This window comes from Nicotiana tabacum, chromosome 15, assembly GCF_000715075.1.
Source record: "Nicotiana tabacum cultivar K326 chromosome 15, ASM71507v2, whole genome shotgun sequence".
In the NCBI taxonomy this organism is placed as follows: Eukaryota; Viridiplantae; Streptophyta; class Magnoliopsida; order Solanales; family Solanaceae; genus Nicotiana; species Nicotiana tabacum.
Genome location: NC_134094.1, coordinates 81,898,310 through 81,918,016, shown reverse-complemented (window position 1 = coordinate 81,918,016; position 19,707 = coordinate 81,898,310). Strand labels below are relative to the sequence as shown.

The 19,707-nt window shown below is 35.2% G+C and overlaps 3 protein-coding genes across 5 annotated transcripts; 1 reads left to right on the top strand and 2 right to left on the bottom strand.

Annotated features, from left to right (window-relative positions):
- The first annotated feature begins 48 nt into the window (after positions 1–48).
- LOC107804531 (F-box protein At2g26850) lies at positions 49–4,027 on the top strand. Of its 2 annotated transcripts, none has more exons than XM_016628473.2 (5): positions 49–1,714; positions 1,934–2,019; positions 2,459–2,631; positions 2,754–2,828; positions 3,570–4,027. In XM_016628473.2, exons 1-5 carry the CDS (start codon positions 1,049–1,051, stop codon positions 3,755–3,757), a joined length of 1,188 nt encoding a protein of 395 aa, XP_016483959.2. In that variant the 5' UTR covers positions 49–1,048; the 3' UTR covers positions 3,758–4,027. The 2 variants fall into 2 exon arrangements, with proteins under 2 accessions (XP_016483959.2, XP_016484020.2); XM_016628534.2 differs by having other exon boundaries at positions 540–1,714; positions 1,940–2,019.
- A 440-nt stretch (positions 4,028–4,467) lies between these two features.
- Positions 4,468–10,849, bottom strand: LOC107804396 (uncharacterized). 2 transcript variants are annotated; one of them, XM_016628374.2, is made up of 7 exons: positions 8,520–8,646; positions 7,793–7,888; positions 7,338–7,430; positions 6,602–6,835; positions 6,062–6,164; positions 5,436–5,665; positions 4,468–4,900 (listed from the first exon to the last, which is right to left on the bottom strand). In XM_016628374.2, exons 2-7 carry the CDS (start codon positions 7,831–7,833, stop codon positions 4,678–4,680), a joined length of 924 nt encoding a protein of 307 aa, XP_016483860.1. In that variant the 5' UTR covers positions 7,834–7,888; positions 8,520–8,646; the 3' UTR covers positions 4,468–4,677. The 2 variants fall into 2 exon arrangements, with proteins under 2 accessions (XP_016483860.1, XP_016483797.1); XM_016628311.2 differs by lacking the exon at positions 7,793–7,888 and having other exon boundaries at positions 8,520–10,849.
- A 1,715-nt stretch (positions 10,850–12,564) lies between these two features.
- Positions 12,565–19,445, bottom strand: LOC107804306 (CDPK-related kinase 7-like). Its single transcript, XM_016628213.2, has 11 exons — positions 18,050–19,445; positions 17,251–17,381; positions 16,670–16,711; positions 16,484–16,592; positions 15,175–15,253; positions 14,795–15,091; positions 14,402–14,514; positions 13,806–13,913; positions 13,597–13,659; positions 13,305–13,472; positions 12,565–13,131 (listed from the first exon to the last, which is right to left on the bottom strand). The coding sequence occupies exons 1-11, from the start codon at positions 18,533–18,535 to the stop codon at positions 12,994–12,996; spliced, it is 1,734 nt and encodes a 577-aa protein (XP_016483699.1). The 5' UTR covers positions 18,536–19,445; the 3' UTR covers positions 12,565–12,993.
- Positions 19,446–19,707: the final 262 nt, after the last annotated feature.

The following is a 19,707-nucleotide window of genomic DNA, read 5'->3' as shown; positions in this document are numbered from 1 at the left end:
AGTTGAGTAGAAGTTAGGCAACTTTCAGCTACCTTCCTATGAGGTCTCATAACTACATGGGTAACCACCAAAGGATACGTGTAGCTGATGGGCTGCTCTTCCCTTTTTCGAAAGGTTTCGAATTCGAGTTCTGGATATGAAATTTTTTTTGGTAGGGAGCGCTTCCCTCAAATGGGACATATACGGCGCGAATTCGGAGATAATTGGGTCCCAATACGAGTACGGGACACCGGACGAGAAACAAAAAAAATTGGGTAATGACTAGGTGAACTGTGACAACTACCTTTTTAATCTCTGCTACCTAAGTCTAAAGTCTTACCTATTGACCCTGTCAACAGGTTATTAGGACACTAGTTTAAATAGAGAATCATTTTATTAGTCCTGACAAAATCTTGGATGAAATTGATGATCCACTTTGTATTCATCCTCATCTTCAACTATCTTCCAAATTTTTTAAGACTGTTTTTTACTTTTCTTGGTTTGTGAACAAATGGTCTTGTTATATATTATATGACATAGATAGAAAACCGTTTGTTGTTTGTCTTTCATTGTCACTTGAGGAACCATCAAGATTGGTATTACCAAAGTTGATAAAACTTGAGTCTTTGAGGGGAGTTTCTTGCTACAATTTTATTCTTGTTTAATAACCAAAGTATACAAATCTTGGCTTGCATTTGACCCCACAAGATGTGTCATAGTACAATTTTTTGTTTCCTCATATCTCTGGCGGGCAATTCACTGTAGCTGGATACCAAAACAGTTAAGAAGCAACCTCTTTAATGTTGGTTTTTCCTTCAGTGAATTGTGTGGTTTTGTGAGTCACAACAATTAAAGCTTGCCTGCTGTGTATCTACCTATGCCCACTTTCTTTAATTGTACTTTTTGCCACAACCCCATTTGAAAACTCCGCCAAAATTTGCACAATCTAAGCACTTTGCTTTTTACCCTTTTTACTATATAGTGGTATAAAACTAGTGTGTCTCTCTAGCATTGCAGCAGTTCTTGAATTTTCTTGGCTCAGCAAATTTTTTTTTTTTTTTTGAGTGCAATGCTATTTTTGTTGATTTCTTGTTTTCCTTTCATCCTACTATTTTCTAAGTCATTTCTTAAGCCACTTCCTACTTGGAAGAATACAATGGGAGCTTTCTCAAATCTCTGGTTTTGTGAAGAGTTTTTAAAGTTTTTGGATTCATGGTTCAGAAAAGGTAGGAATGCTATTAGTTACTTGAATTTGCCTCTAATGAAAAAACCTGTTAAGTCAAAACTAGAGAATGTTGTGGAGAAGGAAGAGGAGATTTCTTTACTGGAATTGCCTGATTTGACTTTGGAATGTATCTTCGAGAGGCTTCCACCAAATGGTCTTTGTAGTATGGCTGCAGTTTGCAGTTCTTTGAGAGAAAAATGCAAAAGTGATCATTTGTGGGAGAAACATATGAAGGAAAAATGGGGTGCATTGATAGGATCTGCTGCTTATAGAGAATGGCAATGCTACATTGCCTCAAGAAATAATGTTTTCCTCTTGGAAAATTCAAGAAAAAAGAAAGATTTACTTGGGAAATTTTCAGAAATTAGGCAACTTTTATGGAACAGATCAAAAGGAAATGAAGATAACAGCAAGGTTAGAAGTTCTTCAGCAATGAGCTCAATTATGGATTGGTATCTCTCCCTTGAGTCTGGCAAGTTTTGGTTCTCAGCTCAGGTTTTTAACCGCGAGGTAATTGCAGAAGAGTTTAACTTTTATACACTGATAATTGCGTAACAACTTTTACCAATATCATGTTGTACTAGGTTACCTGCATTAGGTTACTAATTCCAGAAGTCATGGGTTGTTACCTGTAGTTTTTACAAACATTTTTCTTTTATTTATATAAAACTTGATTCTTTTAGTATCTCTTGACCTAAGTGCTGATAGATAATGTTTTTTCTTTTGAAGGTGCAGAATGGCCATGTTGGTTTTACGCTATCTTGTTATGATGCTGAAGTTAGCTATGATTGTAACACAAATACCTTCAGAGCAAGGTAAAAAGTTTACCCTTGGATGAGGAAGATAGATGAATTATAGGGGTGGCAATTTGAGCTATTTGACCCGCCCAACCCGCCCATTTGTTAAACTCAACCCATCTTGATCCAGCATATTCTTAGCCCATTTAAAGTTGGGCTGATTTTTAGCCTAAATTGATCCATGAGTAACTTTGCTAAAATATCTTTAAAATAATCTTTTTTTATATATGTTATATATGACCATAATAAAAGAAATTTTTTTATTTGATAATTAAACAATTCATAAGAAAATAATACACATTAATTAAAGCTTGATAAGAGTTGGGGCGGATTGACTCAGCCCATTTCGTCCCGCACAAAATCAACCCAACCCGCCCATTTGACAGCTCTAGATGTATTCAAGATTTGTTTTTTCTTTTAATCCTTTAGCCTGATTATGAATGGACTAATTTTGCAGGTATCCGACACAGGGGAGGCGAATAGTAGAGGAAAACATAGAATGGAATAGGCTAAGAGCACCAACTGTTGATACTCCTCCTTATGTTCTTCATATATCAGATTGCTTAAATGATCTGAAACCTGATGATCACTTTGAGATTCAGTGGAGAAAAAGCAAAGAGTTCCCATATGGTGTGTTTTTTGGTCAAATTAAAGGCTATTTGTTTTTCCATTAGAATTTAGCACTTTCTTGATTTCATGACTTTGTTTTTAATCTGATTGGCATTGAAATATACTCTTAAATTGTACTGCAGGTTGGTGGTATGGAGTTGTTGGACACTTGGAGTCCTGTAATGGCAACGAATTGAATTGCCATTGCCATTCCAGTGGTAAGAAAGATTGACCTTTCAATCACTAAATATCAGAATCATCTTTTCTAAAACTTTCATAACAGTAATATATTGTGAGCTCTAATGTTAACAATTGAAAATCATGGTTAAATAATTCTAGAATCTCTGTTTAGTTTCTTCTTAGAAAAACACTGAAAGTAGTTTCTTTTATTCCCCATTTCATTTGATACACTAGTCGAGTCCCAAAAATAAGGCGAAACTTTTTTAGGCTTCTTTTGAAGTATATAAAGTGTGCTGATCAAAGATCAAAATCAGGATAAAGAATTAGGTGTAGTTTCTTATATAATGCTTCTTCCATCATAAGTAGCTCCAGATCAACTTACTTTGAATTATAATCTCTACATTGCATCTCTAAAACTGGTAAGCGCAAACACTCTAAAATTGTGTTTGATTCGTAGTTGCAATCAAACATGAAGTAACATGTCACACACTTCATAAAATGTACTAGACTCTAGGATGCATTTTTAGCAGAGAAGAAGTCCAATATGCAAAGGGTGGATGACTAGGAAATCATGCTGTATCTTCTCATTATGCAAAGGGAGAAGACTAGGAGATCGTGTTGTATGTTTCGTGAAAGTATTGAAGTGCATGACTATCTCATCTAGAAGCTTAAACTGTTAGAGAGAGCACGTTTTGAAAGACTTAATTATGTCTTCAACCTGTACGTATGATGAATGAGAATTTCATGATTACCATTCTCACGGCCAGTTTTATTCACAGACACAGTGCTACTGGAGTTCAAACAGTACACCCCCGGCTCGAGATGGAGGCAAATAGTGATAAACAGAAAGGAACACAGAGAAGTGGGCAATGAAGCAGATGGTTTTTATGGAGGAATCAGAAAGCTTTATAGTGACAAAGAGATTTCATTGTGGAAGAGCCTCTGGCCTAGCAGCACTTTGGAATAGCACACAAAGAGTTGAGAGCTCTCCATTTTTTCCCTTTTTCTTTTCTGTGAAGAGGCTCCCTTTCAGCTATTCTGATTTTTAATAGAATGCAGCTTATAAAGAGAGCATAATTGAGGTTTTGAATTTATGCTCACCTCTGGCCTCTGTGTAGAGGCTAGAGGTTTTCCAAATATATATATAGAATGAAGAGATCTTGTAAGAACATGTATTTTTGTGCATAATGAAAAATTTAGTTGGTAATAAGAAAGATGAAATAAAGCTTCTTCCTTCTATCTGTTTCCTACTTGGTCCAAAGGTAGAGAAATACTTTTTCCTTTTCTTTTTTGTCTTCTTTCTTCAAAATAAGGTATGAGTATTTGTGTTATAATAATGATTTTAGGGCTCATTTGGTACGAGGGAACCAAACGACCCCTTTAAAGTATTTCAGTGACTTTCATATGATTTTCTTGGGATGAGTACTAGAGTACCTGTTTTTTCCCCAACTTTGTGAGTTTTTCCTCTTCAATAACAATTAATTAGTGACTTAGTGTAATTGGTGAATAACTATGGTACTTTGAAATGAAGAGTCTCTAAAACAAGAGATTCTTTAAATCTCACACTGCAAGAAACGTAAATGTAGATATTACATATATCAACATATCTATAAATTTAACATTTCTTGATCAGGGCAGCACAATTTTCAAGAATTTAACAAAGAATGACTCAAACAATACTTTGCATATCTGCAATTGATTCCACTGAAGTCAATATGATAATTTACATACAACATGTAGAAACAGGCTATTCTCTCAAGTAGTACCTAACAACTCTGACATTCACAAAGAAAATTTTGATTTACAAGTGAATAAACAAAAATTGAGTGAAAAGGTGTAAAGAATGAAACGAGCATGCTCAAAAGAATCCAGTTAAGCATCTGAGAACTAACATTCTTCGTTGTCTCTTGTATAAACAGGTATTTCCCATTTCTTGGTATTCTTTTTAGGATCATCGCTAAGACTGAGATCAGTATCATCTTCTTTCATTGTTTTAATAAATGTTTTTGCTCCCATCATAATAAGCCTTTCTATCATGAAGAGCTGGTAATTATTCTCAATCACTGGATCCAAGATACTGCTGTAATTTGATGAATAGGCCAGCTTGTACCTGCAAATAGTAGGTACCAGAACAAAGATTATAGCAGGCAATGCTAATCATGACGTCCGCATGAAGACTAGAAAATTTAAACCTGCAGTAGTTAAGGTATTCCAGTAGATGATCAAATGCATTTTAACATGCAGCAATGAAACACAAGCTTTTATGATTGATACTTTCTCCTACTACAACCAGCACTATTCGTTTGACCAGGAACTTGCTTCTGTCTGATCCTTACAAGTTAGCAGATGTTTTCTTTTTAAGTAAAAGTATAGTCTTGTTTTTTTTATTAAAGAAGGTAACAGATTTTATATAAAGTAAAGGTATAGTCTTGTTAAAGATTTATACGCCAATAGAAAATGTAGAGAACTTCTAATGTTAGAGAAACTAATTTTTTTTATAATAGTGGACTGAGACACAGGCTAATGAGTTTTAGGAAGACCATAAGGAAATAAGAGTTATATAGCTTCAAGCAACCAAAAGAAACAGTGCATATTAATCTGGTAGAGGACATGACGATTAACACATGAGTTGGAAGATCACTAACCTCACAGCCAGAGGAGAAAAGAAGCCTGGTGTCCTCTCATTAGAAGCAATAAAAAGGGTTCGCCCACGCTGTACCCATTTTCCTATTCTGCAAAGAATGAACTCTGGACGTGTATCTCTGTCCAAATGAGGGTGCAAACTTCGATCAACCCCAAACCTGTCCTTCCTTGTTTTCAAAACATCACCTCTTCGAACATGTATAGCATCATAATCACCAAGCAGCACCTTGATCTATAAAAATGACAGAATCCATCAAACCACAGGAGAGTGTATCTATTAGTAGTTTCAAAACATATCGCAGTGAGGAGATGGAAAGGGCCTTTATGGCAGCAACCTCACACAGCCACTTATGCAACAAATGAAAAGTTTGAGGCATATTATATAAGGAAGCTAATAAAGAACAAAAACTATAAGTTGCATTTATAGTTTTGAACCAAAAAGCTTCAAGATATGATGTTTGATATTGAATCCAATGGACTCAATATATCGAGAAAACAGAGTAGGAGATGTAATAGCAATCTAGTTTTTCCGCTGATAAAGGATTTCAATTTCACAAATAGATGATAGAGTGCCAAAGTAAATTTAAATAGTTTGATTGAAAAAGTGAAAAGCATGCAGTTAACTAACCTTTTTTGCTGCATGCCGTAGTTTTTCCGCAGCCATTGAAGGAAGAAACGAATATGGCAGAAGAATGGAGCTGTGATTTTTCCTGTCCTTGCATTCCGCAAACCTGAATGATTACCATTATTAACTATACAGTAACTCTATCCGAATTCAAAAGTAGATCCATATAAGATTCAGAAAATTTTCAGAACATTTTATCCCCTATTACAAGCTCCATTTTTCCAGCAAATGAAAGCTTGCACATGAGTGAGTACTTAAAGTCTAACTGGTTTATAAAGGGAACAAACCAAAAAAATAACTAATAGTATGACTTTTCAGCTGTTGTGAACTAATCCTCGCATAGCTAATCTTCTTGTTCGTTTTCTTGAACAAATTAAATTAAAGGTTTTGCAATCTGGAAAAACAATGGAATTAAATTCATCTATGGATAGCCTCTAATATTAGAAGGATACCATCCTTCCACTAGACAAGAAAAATAAAGAAGAGAAAAGAGAAACTCGAGCAATCCAATATTGTATCACTTGAAGGGAGGCAACAATATACCAAGAAAGTGGGCTTGCAGTTCGATTGATAAGCAAAATGTTTGAGTACAAACTTTTTTCTTTGAGATCAGTCCTGCTAACTCCTTCAACGTGGGCGACCCCTCTAGAACCTAACTTCATGCTTGTTGCCAGGACATGATGCCACATTTCGGAGTTGTCCAAAATTACAGGTACAGTGTCAGAGATGAGATCCACATCATACAAAGAATCCATAGCACACGAACTATCGCCCCACCTGGCAATCAGATGGACATAAAGGAAGTTTATAAGCTAATATTGTTAAACAATTCATATGCTTGTCAAAGGCATATCACATTAGCACAAACCGAATTCTTTGTAGCTTAGGCACAAATTTTTTATTTTTTTTTGAAAAGGTAACATATAGCTTAGGCACAATTGAGAAAACAATATTTGAACACTAATTACTGCATAGGGCCATGCACGACTATGGTTATCACACACATACTCTGCAGTTCTATTTTGGTTGGTTACCTTTCTTTGAAACCAGAAAATTCCACAAGAGACAATATTTTTATATTTATTTTTATATTGTTTTGATAAGTTATAAGAGACAATTAATCAATTTTCTCATACCGTCATACATACATTTTACATACTGTTGGATGCAACCTAATTAACAAACTCCACCTTGCCATTAATAAAGAATGCACCTTTCCTCAGAAGTCGATGCAACCTAATCTATGAATTGCAACGTGGCTATTATACAGAAAATGCACCTTTCCTCAGTGGTTGAATTGCTGGACCAATGAAGAATCCCTTTTTTGTTGTGGATTGGATTGAGACACATCCTTGAAGGCATAACAAACGTTCTGCAAAAAGCAGTAGTCTATTCTTAGATAAGAAGAACATCAAAACTATAAATGCTCGGACTGTTAACACAACTTAAAAATCGTTGGTGCCTTATTGCAGATTTTCTGGCTTGGAAGCAACACAAACATGGAATTCCATACACACAGATATGTGCTTAACCAAATTCACAGTAATATAATATTAATTGCTGCATGCATGTCAAGTCTTATGCCCATACTATTAGCATAAATGATCCTAGGATGACCAAATGAAACGGGCATAGAATTCCTATGCGCTCAAAACTCAAGAGTACCATCTTTTGAATAGATTAAATTTCTGACCTATATAAACACAAAAGAAAGGTAAGATCTGAACCACTCACATATGTTGAAACAGCTGATTAATCCAAGATGCAGACTTCATTCTCTCAAAACATTCCGAAGTTTCCGTATACTTCTAACAGAGACATTAAATTGACCTTGAATACATGCATTACACAAGGTAACAAGAACTGAATCTCGGAAAAAGAATCACTTAAATTGCAACAATCATCAAATGCTAAAAAAGGGCAGCTAGGTGCACGAAGCATCCCGCATACACGCAGAGTCCGAGGAAGGCCCGCACCCAAGGGGTGTGATGCAGGAAGCCTATCCTAACACAAGCGTCGGTGGTTGATTCCACGGCTCGAATCCGTGGTCACACAGAGACAACTTTACTTTGCCCCGCTGCTCCCCTTCAAAAATCATCAAATGCTATTATTTATTTTTTTCCTAATAAGGGAAACAAGCAATCATCAAATCCTATTCTTGTTATTTGCTTCAATCAACAAATGCTACTATTACACCAGCCCAGCTCAAAACAGCAGCAAATGCTCCGTAAACTATACAAAAAAACATTTTTGTATTCATAACCTGCTTATGTAAAGAATCCACTACGAGCTGAGCTACAAAGAAAAATACTAAACCAAAAATTTCTCCTTTTTAAAGAAATCAAGAAACAAACATGTAGCAAAGTAAAACCCACTTCAACATAAAAAAGATTCAAACTTTGCAAACTAAATTAGCAATTATCAAGAAACCCAAAATTGAGATACCATGAATTTTTTGTACCTCTGAAGAAACATAGCTTCTTCAAGAGCACACCTAAGGCTTGATTCTTGATGACCCAAACCTGCACAAGTATCACAATGTTTTCCAGGGCAGTCAATTCTATTGCCCCAATAAAGGTACTTGTGAGGCCCATTAAATTGTTTATGGTTTTTAGAGTACACTGAGTTTCTTAAGCTTTTTGGAGTTGAAAAAGAGAACCCATTTGGGGAAACTAATGGTGAAGCAATGTATAGTAACGTTATCGCTGCAATTGCAACTGTGAGTATGAGTGTTGAGGATCTTGGTTTTGGCTTTGCCTTGTGGGTTTTTTGGATCGCCATTTCTGATTCTTGAGTAGCAGAGGAACAAATAAATATGAAGATCCAGAGGAAACTCAAATTGGTTCCTCAAATTTTTAAATGTTTCAGTTTAGTACTTATCTTCAACTACAAGTCTACGACCTATATTTATGATGTTAAAGAAAAGGCAAAAAGGCCTAAGAGCCCCTAAACTTGCATCACATTTTAAAGCACCGTTACTTAATGACTTGAGTACTATTAAACACATCTGACCATGCGTTGCTACTGACGTGGATAAAATTTAGTACTTTCTACTGTGATATCTTTCACTCATTCATAGTTTTTTAACACTTGTAAATTGTGATCCTACTAATTTTCTTCGGTTATTACTTTGTGACATGTATTTTGCATGACCCTCTTTTATAAACTAATTTATTAATTTAGGCTATTTCGCTATTTATTTTTCTTCTCTTTTGATTCATAGTAATCACCAACTCTGCTCCACCGCAAATCACCACACCACTTCAAACTTGTTAGTCCCGCCAATATTGCTGTATTTGTAAATAATAATTCTGCAAAATATAAGTTAACATAATGAAACAGTAATTAATTCGAGCCCACTGAATTCACAGTGTTTCCTTAAGGAATTTAATCCCCTCCTAGTACCCAAGATAATGGATTATTTCCTCCCAGGATAGAACGAATCACACACTGGTGTAGCGGTACTTCAAACCCCAGTGTTTCAGCGAACACAAAGTTCGGTAGCAAATCACACTTACAGTTGCTTTGTTTGAAGTTAAAACAATGCAGAACGAAGGAGTAGAAACTCAGAAAATCGTATGGAAATGCTGAGAGGAAGGAGTGCAATATATAGCCAAATCTGTTGAGCGATTTCAGTCTTGTGTCTTGTGTATTGTATGTTGTTTCTTTCTTCAACAGCTGCTGCACATATATATAGCAGCCAGTGTTGAAGAAGAACAATCGTCCACCATCCATGGTGGAGCAAGCATTAGCTTGTTTGTGGAGCAAGTACTTGTTTGTGGAGCAAGCACATTCATGGTGGGAAGAGCATTAGGCGGCTGCCTGGTGGTCAATACACGGATTGGAAAATATCTGTTACAAATGCGGATAATCTTACGTTAATATTTATTATTAACAAATAAATTTGGTCCAAAAAATTAATCAATCAATCATTTGACCAAATTCGAAGCCGAAGCCGAGCCGAGCGACGACGACGGCGGCGCGAGGCTTGCTTTCTTCTTAACTCTTTAAGAGCTACAAGAAGAGCAATTATATATATACCCACCAAAAATCTTTTCCTCTTCCAATATGGGACAATGTCTCATTGTCAAGAGGGGAAAACTTAAAGTTTTACTCAAAAAATTTTATTTTCCCTCCATTTCCCATTCACTCTCATTTTAAGACTATTTCATCTTAAAAACAAAAAACCTCAACAAAACCACCACCTCAAACCACCAGTCTCATCACAATCTCACGACCGAGAAAATCCCTCCTCACTCAAATAAACCACCTGGCCACCCATAAATTATAATAGACAAACAAAAATACTCCTCTGTAATTTTATTCCAGCAATGCACTACCACCACCACAATCATGCTATTAACACAGCGCCACTAACTAAAAAGAAAAATCATATGCTAGTCATCGCCTTCTTCGAAAATAATTTTTTTAATTTTCTTCAAAAGTATCTCATCGGTTCTTCTATATATTTCATCAATATTCCCTTGCTTGAAAGTCCATAAATGGAAATTAAAGCCCATGTTATTCATCTCTTAACCTCATAAATTACAGAGAAATAGAGATGTACAATAAGTCTTTAACATAGAAATGGTTGGTTGATTCAAAATTGTAATTCAATATCGCAAGTTTGATCGCATCCTTGCCTACCCACCGCAAATCTAAACATCTTAAGAAGGTGAAACAGGAAACGAGAAAAAGGGGTGGGGGAAAAAGAAAAAGAATGGAGGAGGGTGGGAATCAGGAAGAAAGGGGTAGGCATTGGGGATTTTTTTTAATTTTGTTTTTTTATCCTTTAGTATTTGTTTTCTGAATTTAGTACATTTTTTTTCATTAAAGTAAGTCTATTCACGCGCTCTATCAGCGTGATTAACACATACCTTGACCACATCAGTTGGGTCTTTGCCACGCAACTACGGTCAACGGTCAAACAAGTTTATTATTATGCAAATGAACAAGTAGAATTGTCTAAAGGGGAAAATCATAAGTTCATTTATTGGGTTGACAAATGAGTGCAGTTTAAGTGGTTCAGAGGCTATTTTACCTTAAAAAAATATCCCCGTTCTCCATTTCCTTTTTGGACATTTTTATTAGTTACATAAGTATTAATTTTCTTTTAAAAAAATTATCGTTTTATTTATAATTCTCTAATAGGGAATGGCTTATATGAAAAAAAGAAGAAGAAGTTTCTCCTCTATGGTATAACCTTTATATAATAATGATTTGTCAATTTTTTCGGATAAACATAGAGATTCACTGGTGTTCTTTGATAAATATAAAAATTCACTTATGCTGTTATGCATATGTGTATCCAATAGTGCTTTATCAATTAATTTTTTTAGGCCTTGGTAAATATATTTTATGCTACATCGAAGAATAACTCTTTATTTTATTTAACCTACGATAGGAGAAACCTTTTTTAAAAAAATCATTCTCTATCAAAATTATGAAGAGCTAAAATTTTAAAAAAAAAATTATGTAAAGAATGAGGATCCAACTAGGAATTGAGGATAGATAAACTATGAGGCATGTCTATCAGCGAACATAAATTGCATTCAACAAATACATCTTATAAATCGCGTTCGGCATATACCACTTATAAATCGTATTTGATATATGTGACTATGGCATGTATAATAAAAACTTTTCGTTATGCTTTATCGTTAAGGTGAATTCTACACATTCGTTTTGCATGTTTATGGTATTCTCTAAAATAAAACTGAAATATTGAGGCAAAAGTGAACATTTTTTGGAAAATCGTATTTACTTACGCAATGCCACAAAAATAGAATAAATCATCTATTATACTATCGCATTAAATAGTTTTATGTCCATTAAAATATAACTGTTGTATCTGCCGTTGTCTCAAAGGTTTAAATCATTTCACTGAGGATTATTGGCCCTCCTTGGACCAAACCTAGTTGTTTAAACTCCTGATGAAATTACTATGGATCATAATTTCTAAGAGTAAATTATGTTGGTGGGACATTTACCTATAAGTAAAACTCCCAACTGCCAGACAACAAATTCTTTTTTTCTTATAAACAAAGAAAAACTCAAAGCTCAAAAGCAATTGCCCCTAAAAAGGTATGCATCAATTGCACATAACCTCCTATCATTTCGATTTTGGTAAATGCCCTATCATTTGCTCAAAAGACAAAAGCATTTCACCCTCCAACGTTATACATTTGAACCAAAATTTTCAGACGAATGTGTGAGGTAGTAGTAGTAGTAGTAATATTATACAGAACAAAAACAATTATTACTATTGTTGTATTGGCTAAGGAATTAATATAGTTAATACAAAATTTAATGAGTTTTGTAAAATTATGAGATTATAAATCATCTGTGCCTCCTAAAGAATATTAACAAAATCGGAAACAAAAAACCCAAGATTAAGAGTTGCAAGCCTATTTTAACAGTAGAAATGCCAATTCGGGACATGAAGTGAAGTCTTAAGCCACCACAATCACATATCCAAACCAACTCACAAGCAAAACTGACTGCAGTTGCGGAATGGCTGTCCATATATTGACAATCTAAGAAGGTTACAGACACAATAAAAGAGAGAATTTATTAAGCTAAGCGAAATGGTAAACAAGGCTTTACCCTCCAGAAGCCACAAAAACTCATCTCAGCTTTCAGCTGTCTTTTCTGACCCTACTTACACTTTTCTGTACAATCCTCTTAAGTGGTATGCCATCCAACATTCGAAGAATAGAAGAATTACATGACAAAATAAGACTTGACACCAAATATGCTGCTAATGCCATGCATTATCAAATAGGATCTGTAGCTTCGTCGTAAACCAGCTGTCTCACCATTTAACAGATCATCTTTTGCCACCATTCGATCAAGCAAAAAGACTTTGATTCTTCGATTTAGTAGTCTGAAGGCTAGATGAAGCATTGGATAAGTTCATAAAGGAAGGTTATATTCTAAGCTTTTTGAAATGTACGCGAAGAAACTCCATGCAGAAGCCGGACAAATCCCAAGAAACTGAGCTTCCCATCAGAATGCCTTATCCAGTCCTGCAGAACTACATGAACTGGAACTGAAGGACTAAGCCCGAGTTCCTGTTTGAAGAAATATAGTTAAAATTAGTAAGCTAGAAGCTGAGAATTAAAGATGTTTCCGCAATTTTGCAATACTCCAGTTAATGAAGTTCAGAATTCAATTTGGGCAAGTTTAGTCATGCCACCACCATATTAGAATCATGATAAGAAAAGGGGGAGGGGGGAGAATGTACCGAGGCAAGTTCCTCTATCATAATAGGCCTGTTCCCCTCCTTTTCAAAGAACTCATAGCCACGACGAGCATGTTGCTCCCAGCTTTCCATTCCCTCAAGCTGATGTACACTTATTGCAGCAGCACAGAATTCTTCAAAATCCAACTTTCTGTATTGAAGAGAACTAACCTGCTCGGGACATGAAAAAAGTCGGTGAATAAAATTCGTCATTACTTCACTATGTCCATCAGGATTGTAAGGATAAATTTCAAAACTTCAACAAGATAAAATCAAAGGAGCTTCCTAAGCTTACCGTATTGACAAAGTCTAAAACCCTTGAATCCTTCATTGCATCGGTGGAGTTCTTCATCACAGCCTGCCAAGTCATTGAACTCATTTCAGTAGTGGAGAATCGTAAATAAAGAAAAGGTATATTGAAAGAAAAATAGAAAATCAGTCAACATTCTGTTTAGTTTCTTTTTATTTTTCAGTAATGATGATGGTTGAGGATAGAGCGCTTACCATTTTGAAGTTTGGTAGAGCTACAAGTCCACTTTTGCTTGGCCCTAATAATGTAAACTGATCCCGAAGATAAGCTAGTTGTTGTATGGTCAATGTCTTAGCAAGAGCCTGTTACAGTACCGCAAACGATAAATCATACGGCTAACCAATCGAGCGGCTAACATTTTTTTAACAAGTCAAAATACTATCATTCATATTACTCCAAGATTGTGTTCCTGTACAATATGGATAATCTACAGACTAGCATCTTGCACACGGATGCTTATGACATTGCATTTCTTTGCTATTTATATACTATAATCTCTCAGTAACAGGACAAATCTGTTTCCGTACATATTTACAGGATCACAGAAACGATGAATAGGTTATATTAGAACCTTGCTGATCACATCATGCTCCCTTAGCTATTTGGTGCAGGGGCGATGGAAAGAGATCGAAGAAATATAACAGGAACTAAACATAAAAGAACTTATATGACCTTAACATGCCTAAAAAAGCATGGCACTACTTACAGAAGCGCTCATATTAGATTTTTTGGCTAAATTATATGACTGCTGAACTTAGAAGACAAGTTCCACCAGAACAGATTTACATACCCTTAAAGCAGCTTTTCGAAGAGAAGACGAATATACATAAGCTTTTGCAAGCTTATATACTATCATATCCAAAGGAATCTTCACATCATGATAACCAGCCAACCAAGGATGACCTAGACAAGTAATGAGACAGGTTAAGAAATCAATAATACAGCTAAAATCTGATAAATTACTAAGATAATCAAACATGAAACCACATAGGTAATTTGGTTATTTCAAGAAGTCATTATAGCTTCATCTATGACGGCGATGAGTTCTTCTCGAGACAAGACTTGACAAGGACATTAAGGAACTTGAAACTGGTAGAGCTATATCCTTACTCCACTATTATAAGTTCTACTACAGGATGCTGAGAGGATATACCCAAAATTGACATTGTACAAGGAGACTTACTGAGAGCCTGAGCTGCAGTTAGCCTTTTGCGGTAATCCTTATTCAGCAATCTTTTTACAAAGTCTACCGCATCAGAAGACAAAGAGGGCCAAGGGGCTTCTTCAAAGTTTGGATCAGTTTTCAGGATGGCCCTAAATATACCAGACTCTGTTCGTGCCCAGAAAGGTCTGCTTCCACAAAGAAGAATATAGGCAATTACACCAATGCTCCACATGTCTGCTTCTGTTCCATAAGATCTATGCAAAACCTCAGGAGCAACATAGTATGCACTTCCAACAATATCATTAAGCCTTTCATCTGCCAATATTTCCATTAGTCAACTATGGCATGCTACAAGAACAGAATAAAAATGATAAAAACGTCGTATGCATTAACATTACCTGGTTTTACGTAATCAGAAAGACCAAAGTCAATGGCCTTTAAAGGAGAGTTCTCATCCTTAGAAACAAAAAGGAAGTTCTGAATAAAACACCAAAAACAGCTGTCAATATAATGAGTTCAGAAACCAAAGAAATAAAAAGAGCATATGAGTCAGAGAGCGAGGGAGGAAAGAAATGACACTACATTTGTTTCACTTATAGGGTGGGATTAGAAGAAACCCCGGACATTTCTAGCAGACACTGTAAGAACAAATGCAGAGCATAACTAATTTCTTCAGTGGTCTGCCCGGTAGACAAACCTCCAAAAGCAGTTTGATTTGGTTGAGCTGATTTGACTCTCTCAATACTTTACAGGGGCTTATGCAAAATTATGATTGGGTTATCAGCATTCATCATGTGATATTATGTTACCGAAAATTTCCCGTGAATGCTCTTTTAGTCACCTAATTAGTTGAGAAGGATCCTAGATATCCTATATGAACAATTGAACATATAAAATGGAATCCATGAATACTCACTTCATCTACTGTAACTTGTTGCACAATTTTAATATATCAGTTATGATGTTGAGAGTCGTATAATTGCTACAATGATGATGCCTTGAGCGTTTTCTTTTGATATTTGAGGTTATTAATCATGCTAGTGTGCTTGCATTCGTGCACTTAATGTCCATCGACAAAATTAGTGCAACACTTTCCTCAGTAAACTTGACCCTATTCATCAAGAAAATTTTATCAACAAATTACTAACCAGTTCTCACAGACACTGTCTTCTGATTTATTTCCATTCCACGTAGACGAAGAAGCTATACTAATATAAGAATATACCAATAAGATATCCGATTACGGTAGTGAAGCAATTCTACACAAGTTTTACTAGATTTCCTTATTGATTGCACTATGCGTTTCATAATGCTTCAACTAATATGTAAGGATACATGTCAGATATTTACTGGAGCTAAAACAGCAACCAGTACTACCCCCCCCCCCCCACCCAAACTGAATATGGAAGTTCAATCATTTAATCAAAAAGTTTAAAAACCTTAAAGATTTTCCCCCATTTTTTTTCCTTCAAGTATCTTGAAAATAATGATTAAGTACCATCAATAAATATAAAATTGCCGAGCTTTTCGTAGTTGGATATACTTTTCTTGCTAACTTATAGTTCAACAATAACTTGTTAGGTAGGCCTAGCCATTCAAGTGAGTAATCTGCTACTAGAAACAGAAGTTTTAAACCAAAGTAGAGGGCATATTGCAACGAATGGTTGATTATTGATATGTCATAAGGAAATAAAAAGAATTCATTACCTCAGGCTTTAAGTCACGGTGAACAACCCCTTGAAGATGACAGTACGATGTCACGCTGAGAAGCTGCACCATGACAGCTTTGGCATCTTCTTCTGAGTATTTCCCACCCCTTCAAAAGAAATCGGAAGTCAGGACATTTACATAGAATAACAAGTATGCAAAGCTGAAAATATATTAAGTACGCACCTTGCAAGTATCCGGTCCAGTAATTCTCCTCCTTTACATAACCTGAAGAAGATTTCACAAAGATAAGTATACACAAGTGGGTAAACATAAAAGCTAGAATTGATGAACTACAATAGATATCTCTCCTGGTTTGGCAAACAATTATAAAAACATTGGAAATATGAATCAGGGTGATTCTTTATGTATCTTAATCTACAACTCTGATATTAAACTAGCTTGACAATAGAAAACTCATATCATCCATGAAGATTGCTGGCATTAAATCATTTGCACATCCAAAAAAATCCTAAGTTAAATTAGCTCCCGATGAATGACGACCATTTATTTCAGTTTTGCCAACATTAATTATTCAAGCCAATGCAAACATTTGGAAGGATGTAGACCAAAATAAAACAATTTTTTTATCTGTAGTCTACAGATCTCCATCATGTAATTAAGGTGCCTAATAGAAAACAAAAGATCATATTTCTTTTGAATGCTGAAGTATAACATTGACATGTTACCCTGAAAGAAGGTCTACACATTCTGAATTCAACATAACTAAAGTAAAAACATCATTAAGATTGACTAATTTAACTTACTCCATGACTATATATACATTTTCCTCGTCCTCATAGGCATCATAGAATTGGACCAGATTCCTATGTCCTGTTAAAGCACGCAATATTTTGACTTCCCTCCTTACGTCCTCAATTGCAATTGCTGTAGTCATCTGCAAAGGATTCCTCAGTTTCATTAAAATGAAAGAACAAATATAATCAGGTTCAATACTGCTTTCGGCGTGCAAATAACAGGATAACATCATGTAAACACAGTTGACAAGAAAATGATTGGAATCATCTTCCACATAATGCTTTGCTTCAACTTTTCTATGTAATAATAGATAAACCCAGAATATTTTCAGTAACTAGAAACAGTATCAGGGCTATAAGTTAACCTTTTCTTTTCTTGATAGGTACCAAACTATACAACATAAAATCCAATATCAGATATTCTGGACTGTCCACATAAAATCCACAATAATTTTCACTTCTGGCCAAGGTCAATTTCTCATAAACCTAATAATGGAAGTTCCAACAAATCTATCTAGCCCACTTGCCATCCTTATCAACCATTTCTGGAACCAGCACTTATCGAAACAATGAGAATATCCGACTATTACTATATTTCTGCAGAAAGACTGCAGCTCATTCAAAGTCACCAAACACTTTGCACCTCAAAGCACTTAGAATTGATGACATCTCGACCAGTCAAAATTACAATCAGCAGCAATGACAAATGAAGACTTCAACAAGATTTAGCAATCAAACAAAATATAGAAATAGAACTCCTACTATTCTTCCTTTTTTTAAATAGGGAAAACAGCATAAAAGGGCAAACCTTTGATTTTGGGATAACTTTAACAGCCACATCATGCCCTTTCAAACTCCCTTTTTTCCCCTTAGCTGCAGAAGTATAACCAAAATGTCCTCTTCCCACTTCTTCTCCAAGCTCATAGTGGCTTAAGAAATTCTTTGAGTATCCAAAATTCTTATCCAACCCAATATCACACTCACTCCCCTCAGGAATTGTAGCTTCATTAGGCTTAATTGAGCCATGCCTCCTAGCAAGCAATGCCCTAATATGCTTAGCTGGTGATGGTGGTGGAAATGGGCGCTTGAGAAATCTCAAAGGGGTTGAAGTTACACTAGAATTGGAAGCAGGGGAATTCTTGAATCCACTAGGCAAAGGACTTGGGCTGTAAAAAGGAAACTTTGGTGTTTTCCCAGTGTGGGAACTCAATTCAGCCTCATTATCAATGGGAATTATGGGATTTTCAGACAAGTTTTTTGGGGGTTCAATGGGTTTTCCATGACAAAGTCCCATGGAATCAAGAACACAATTTAGATTGGATCCACAGAATTCAATTAATCAAAAGGAAAAAAAAAGATGTAGAGTTAACAACTTTATACCAAGAACTAACAGGGAAATACAGAGAATTAGACCATTACAAGGAGAAAAAGAAACAAGAGCAAATTCTCAAGAGTTTGGAGCTCAAACAAACAGAATACAAACTACAAGTAACCAAACAAATGAGAAGAAAAAAAAAAGGAATTCTCAGACACCCAACAATTGGAGAAGTAAGAAAGTCACAATCTTGGAAATGAAAAACAAGAAAAAGTGGGATTTTTAAGCTTTGAACAGCAGAACCAAGAAGGGATCAACAAAGAATTTCAGTAAAGGTATTTAAGCTCCAAGCACAATTTCTGGGGAAAAGAGAAAATCCAAATAAGAAAAGGAATAAGACTTTGTGATCAAATGATCAATGCCAGAGAGACAAAGCTCATCAAGAATCAAAGATTTTACTAACAGGTTTCAGCTGAAGAAATGGAAAGAAATAAGAGGGAAGTATGGAATCAAAGTATCAAATTAAAGCAAGAGAACCTAAGGGAAAATACTTTTTTTTTCACCAAGAGGAAGGTAAAGAATGATAGAGGAGCAAAAAAGTGAGAAAAAAGATGCTTAGCAGAAGCAGGAAGAAAATAAAGGTGAAGGGGAAAAGGAAAGGAAAGAAGCTAATCTCCTTTAGTTGTCTGATTTCTCAACTTTTTCTTTAGTATTTGTGTTTTTTTTTTTTACTCGATTAATTTCACGAAATATTTAATAGATAAAAGAGAAGAAATCACCTTACATTTTTGCTTAAACACGAAACCTCATCATTTTCAGTTTCATTGACTTCTTTTGATATGTTTTTTTTCTTTTTCTTTTGTTGTGGGTGTTTTTTCTTTTTGGATTTGCTTTGAATGAAAATATTATTAATTGTTAATAATGTAAGTGAGGTTTGAGGTTTGGATCCTTCCAGCCTGTCTTTATTGAGAGAGAGAAAGAGAGAAGTAATTGTGTTTTGTTATGTGAACATTTGTGAACAACTATGCTAACCAATATTGCCTGTAAAGTTTGAGGTTTGACTAGTACTATCTGGCTTTTGTTGAACTTTGAATTTGTGCTGTATTTGTTGTAGTATTACCTTATTTCTGTTTTCACAATAAAACTGTCTA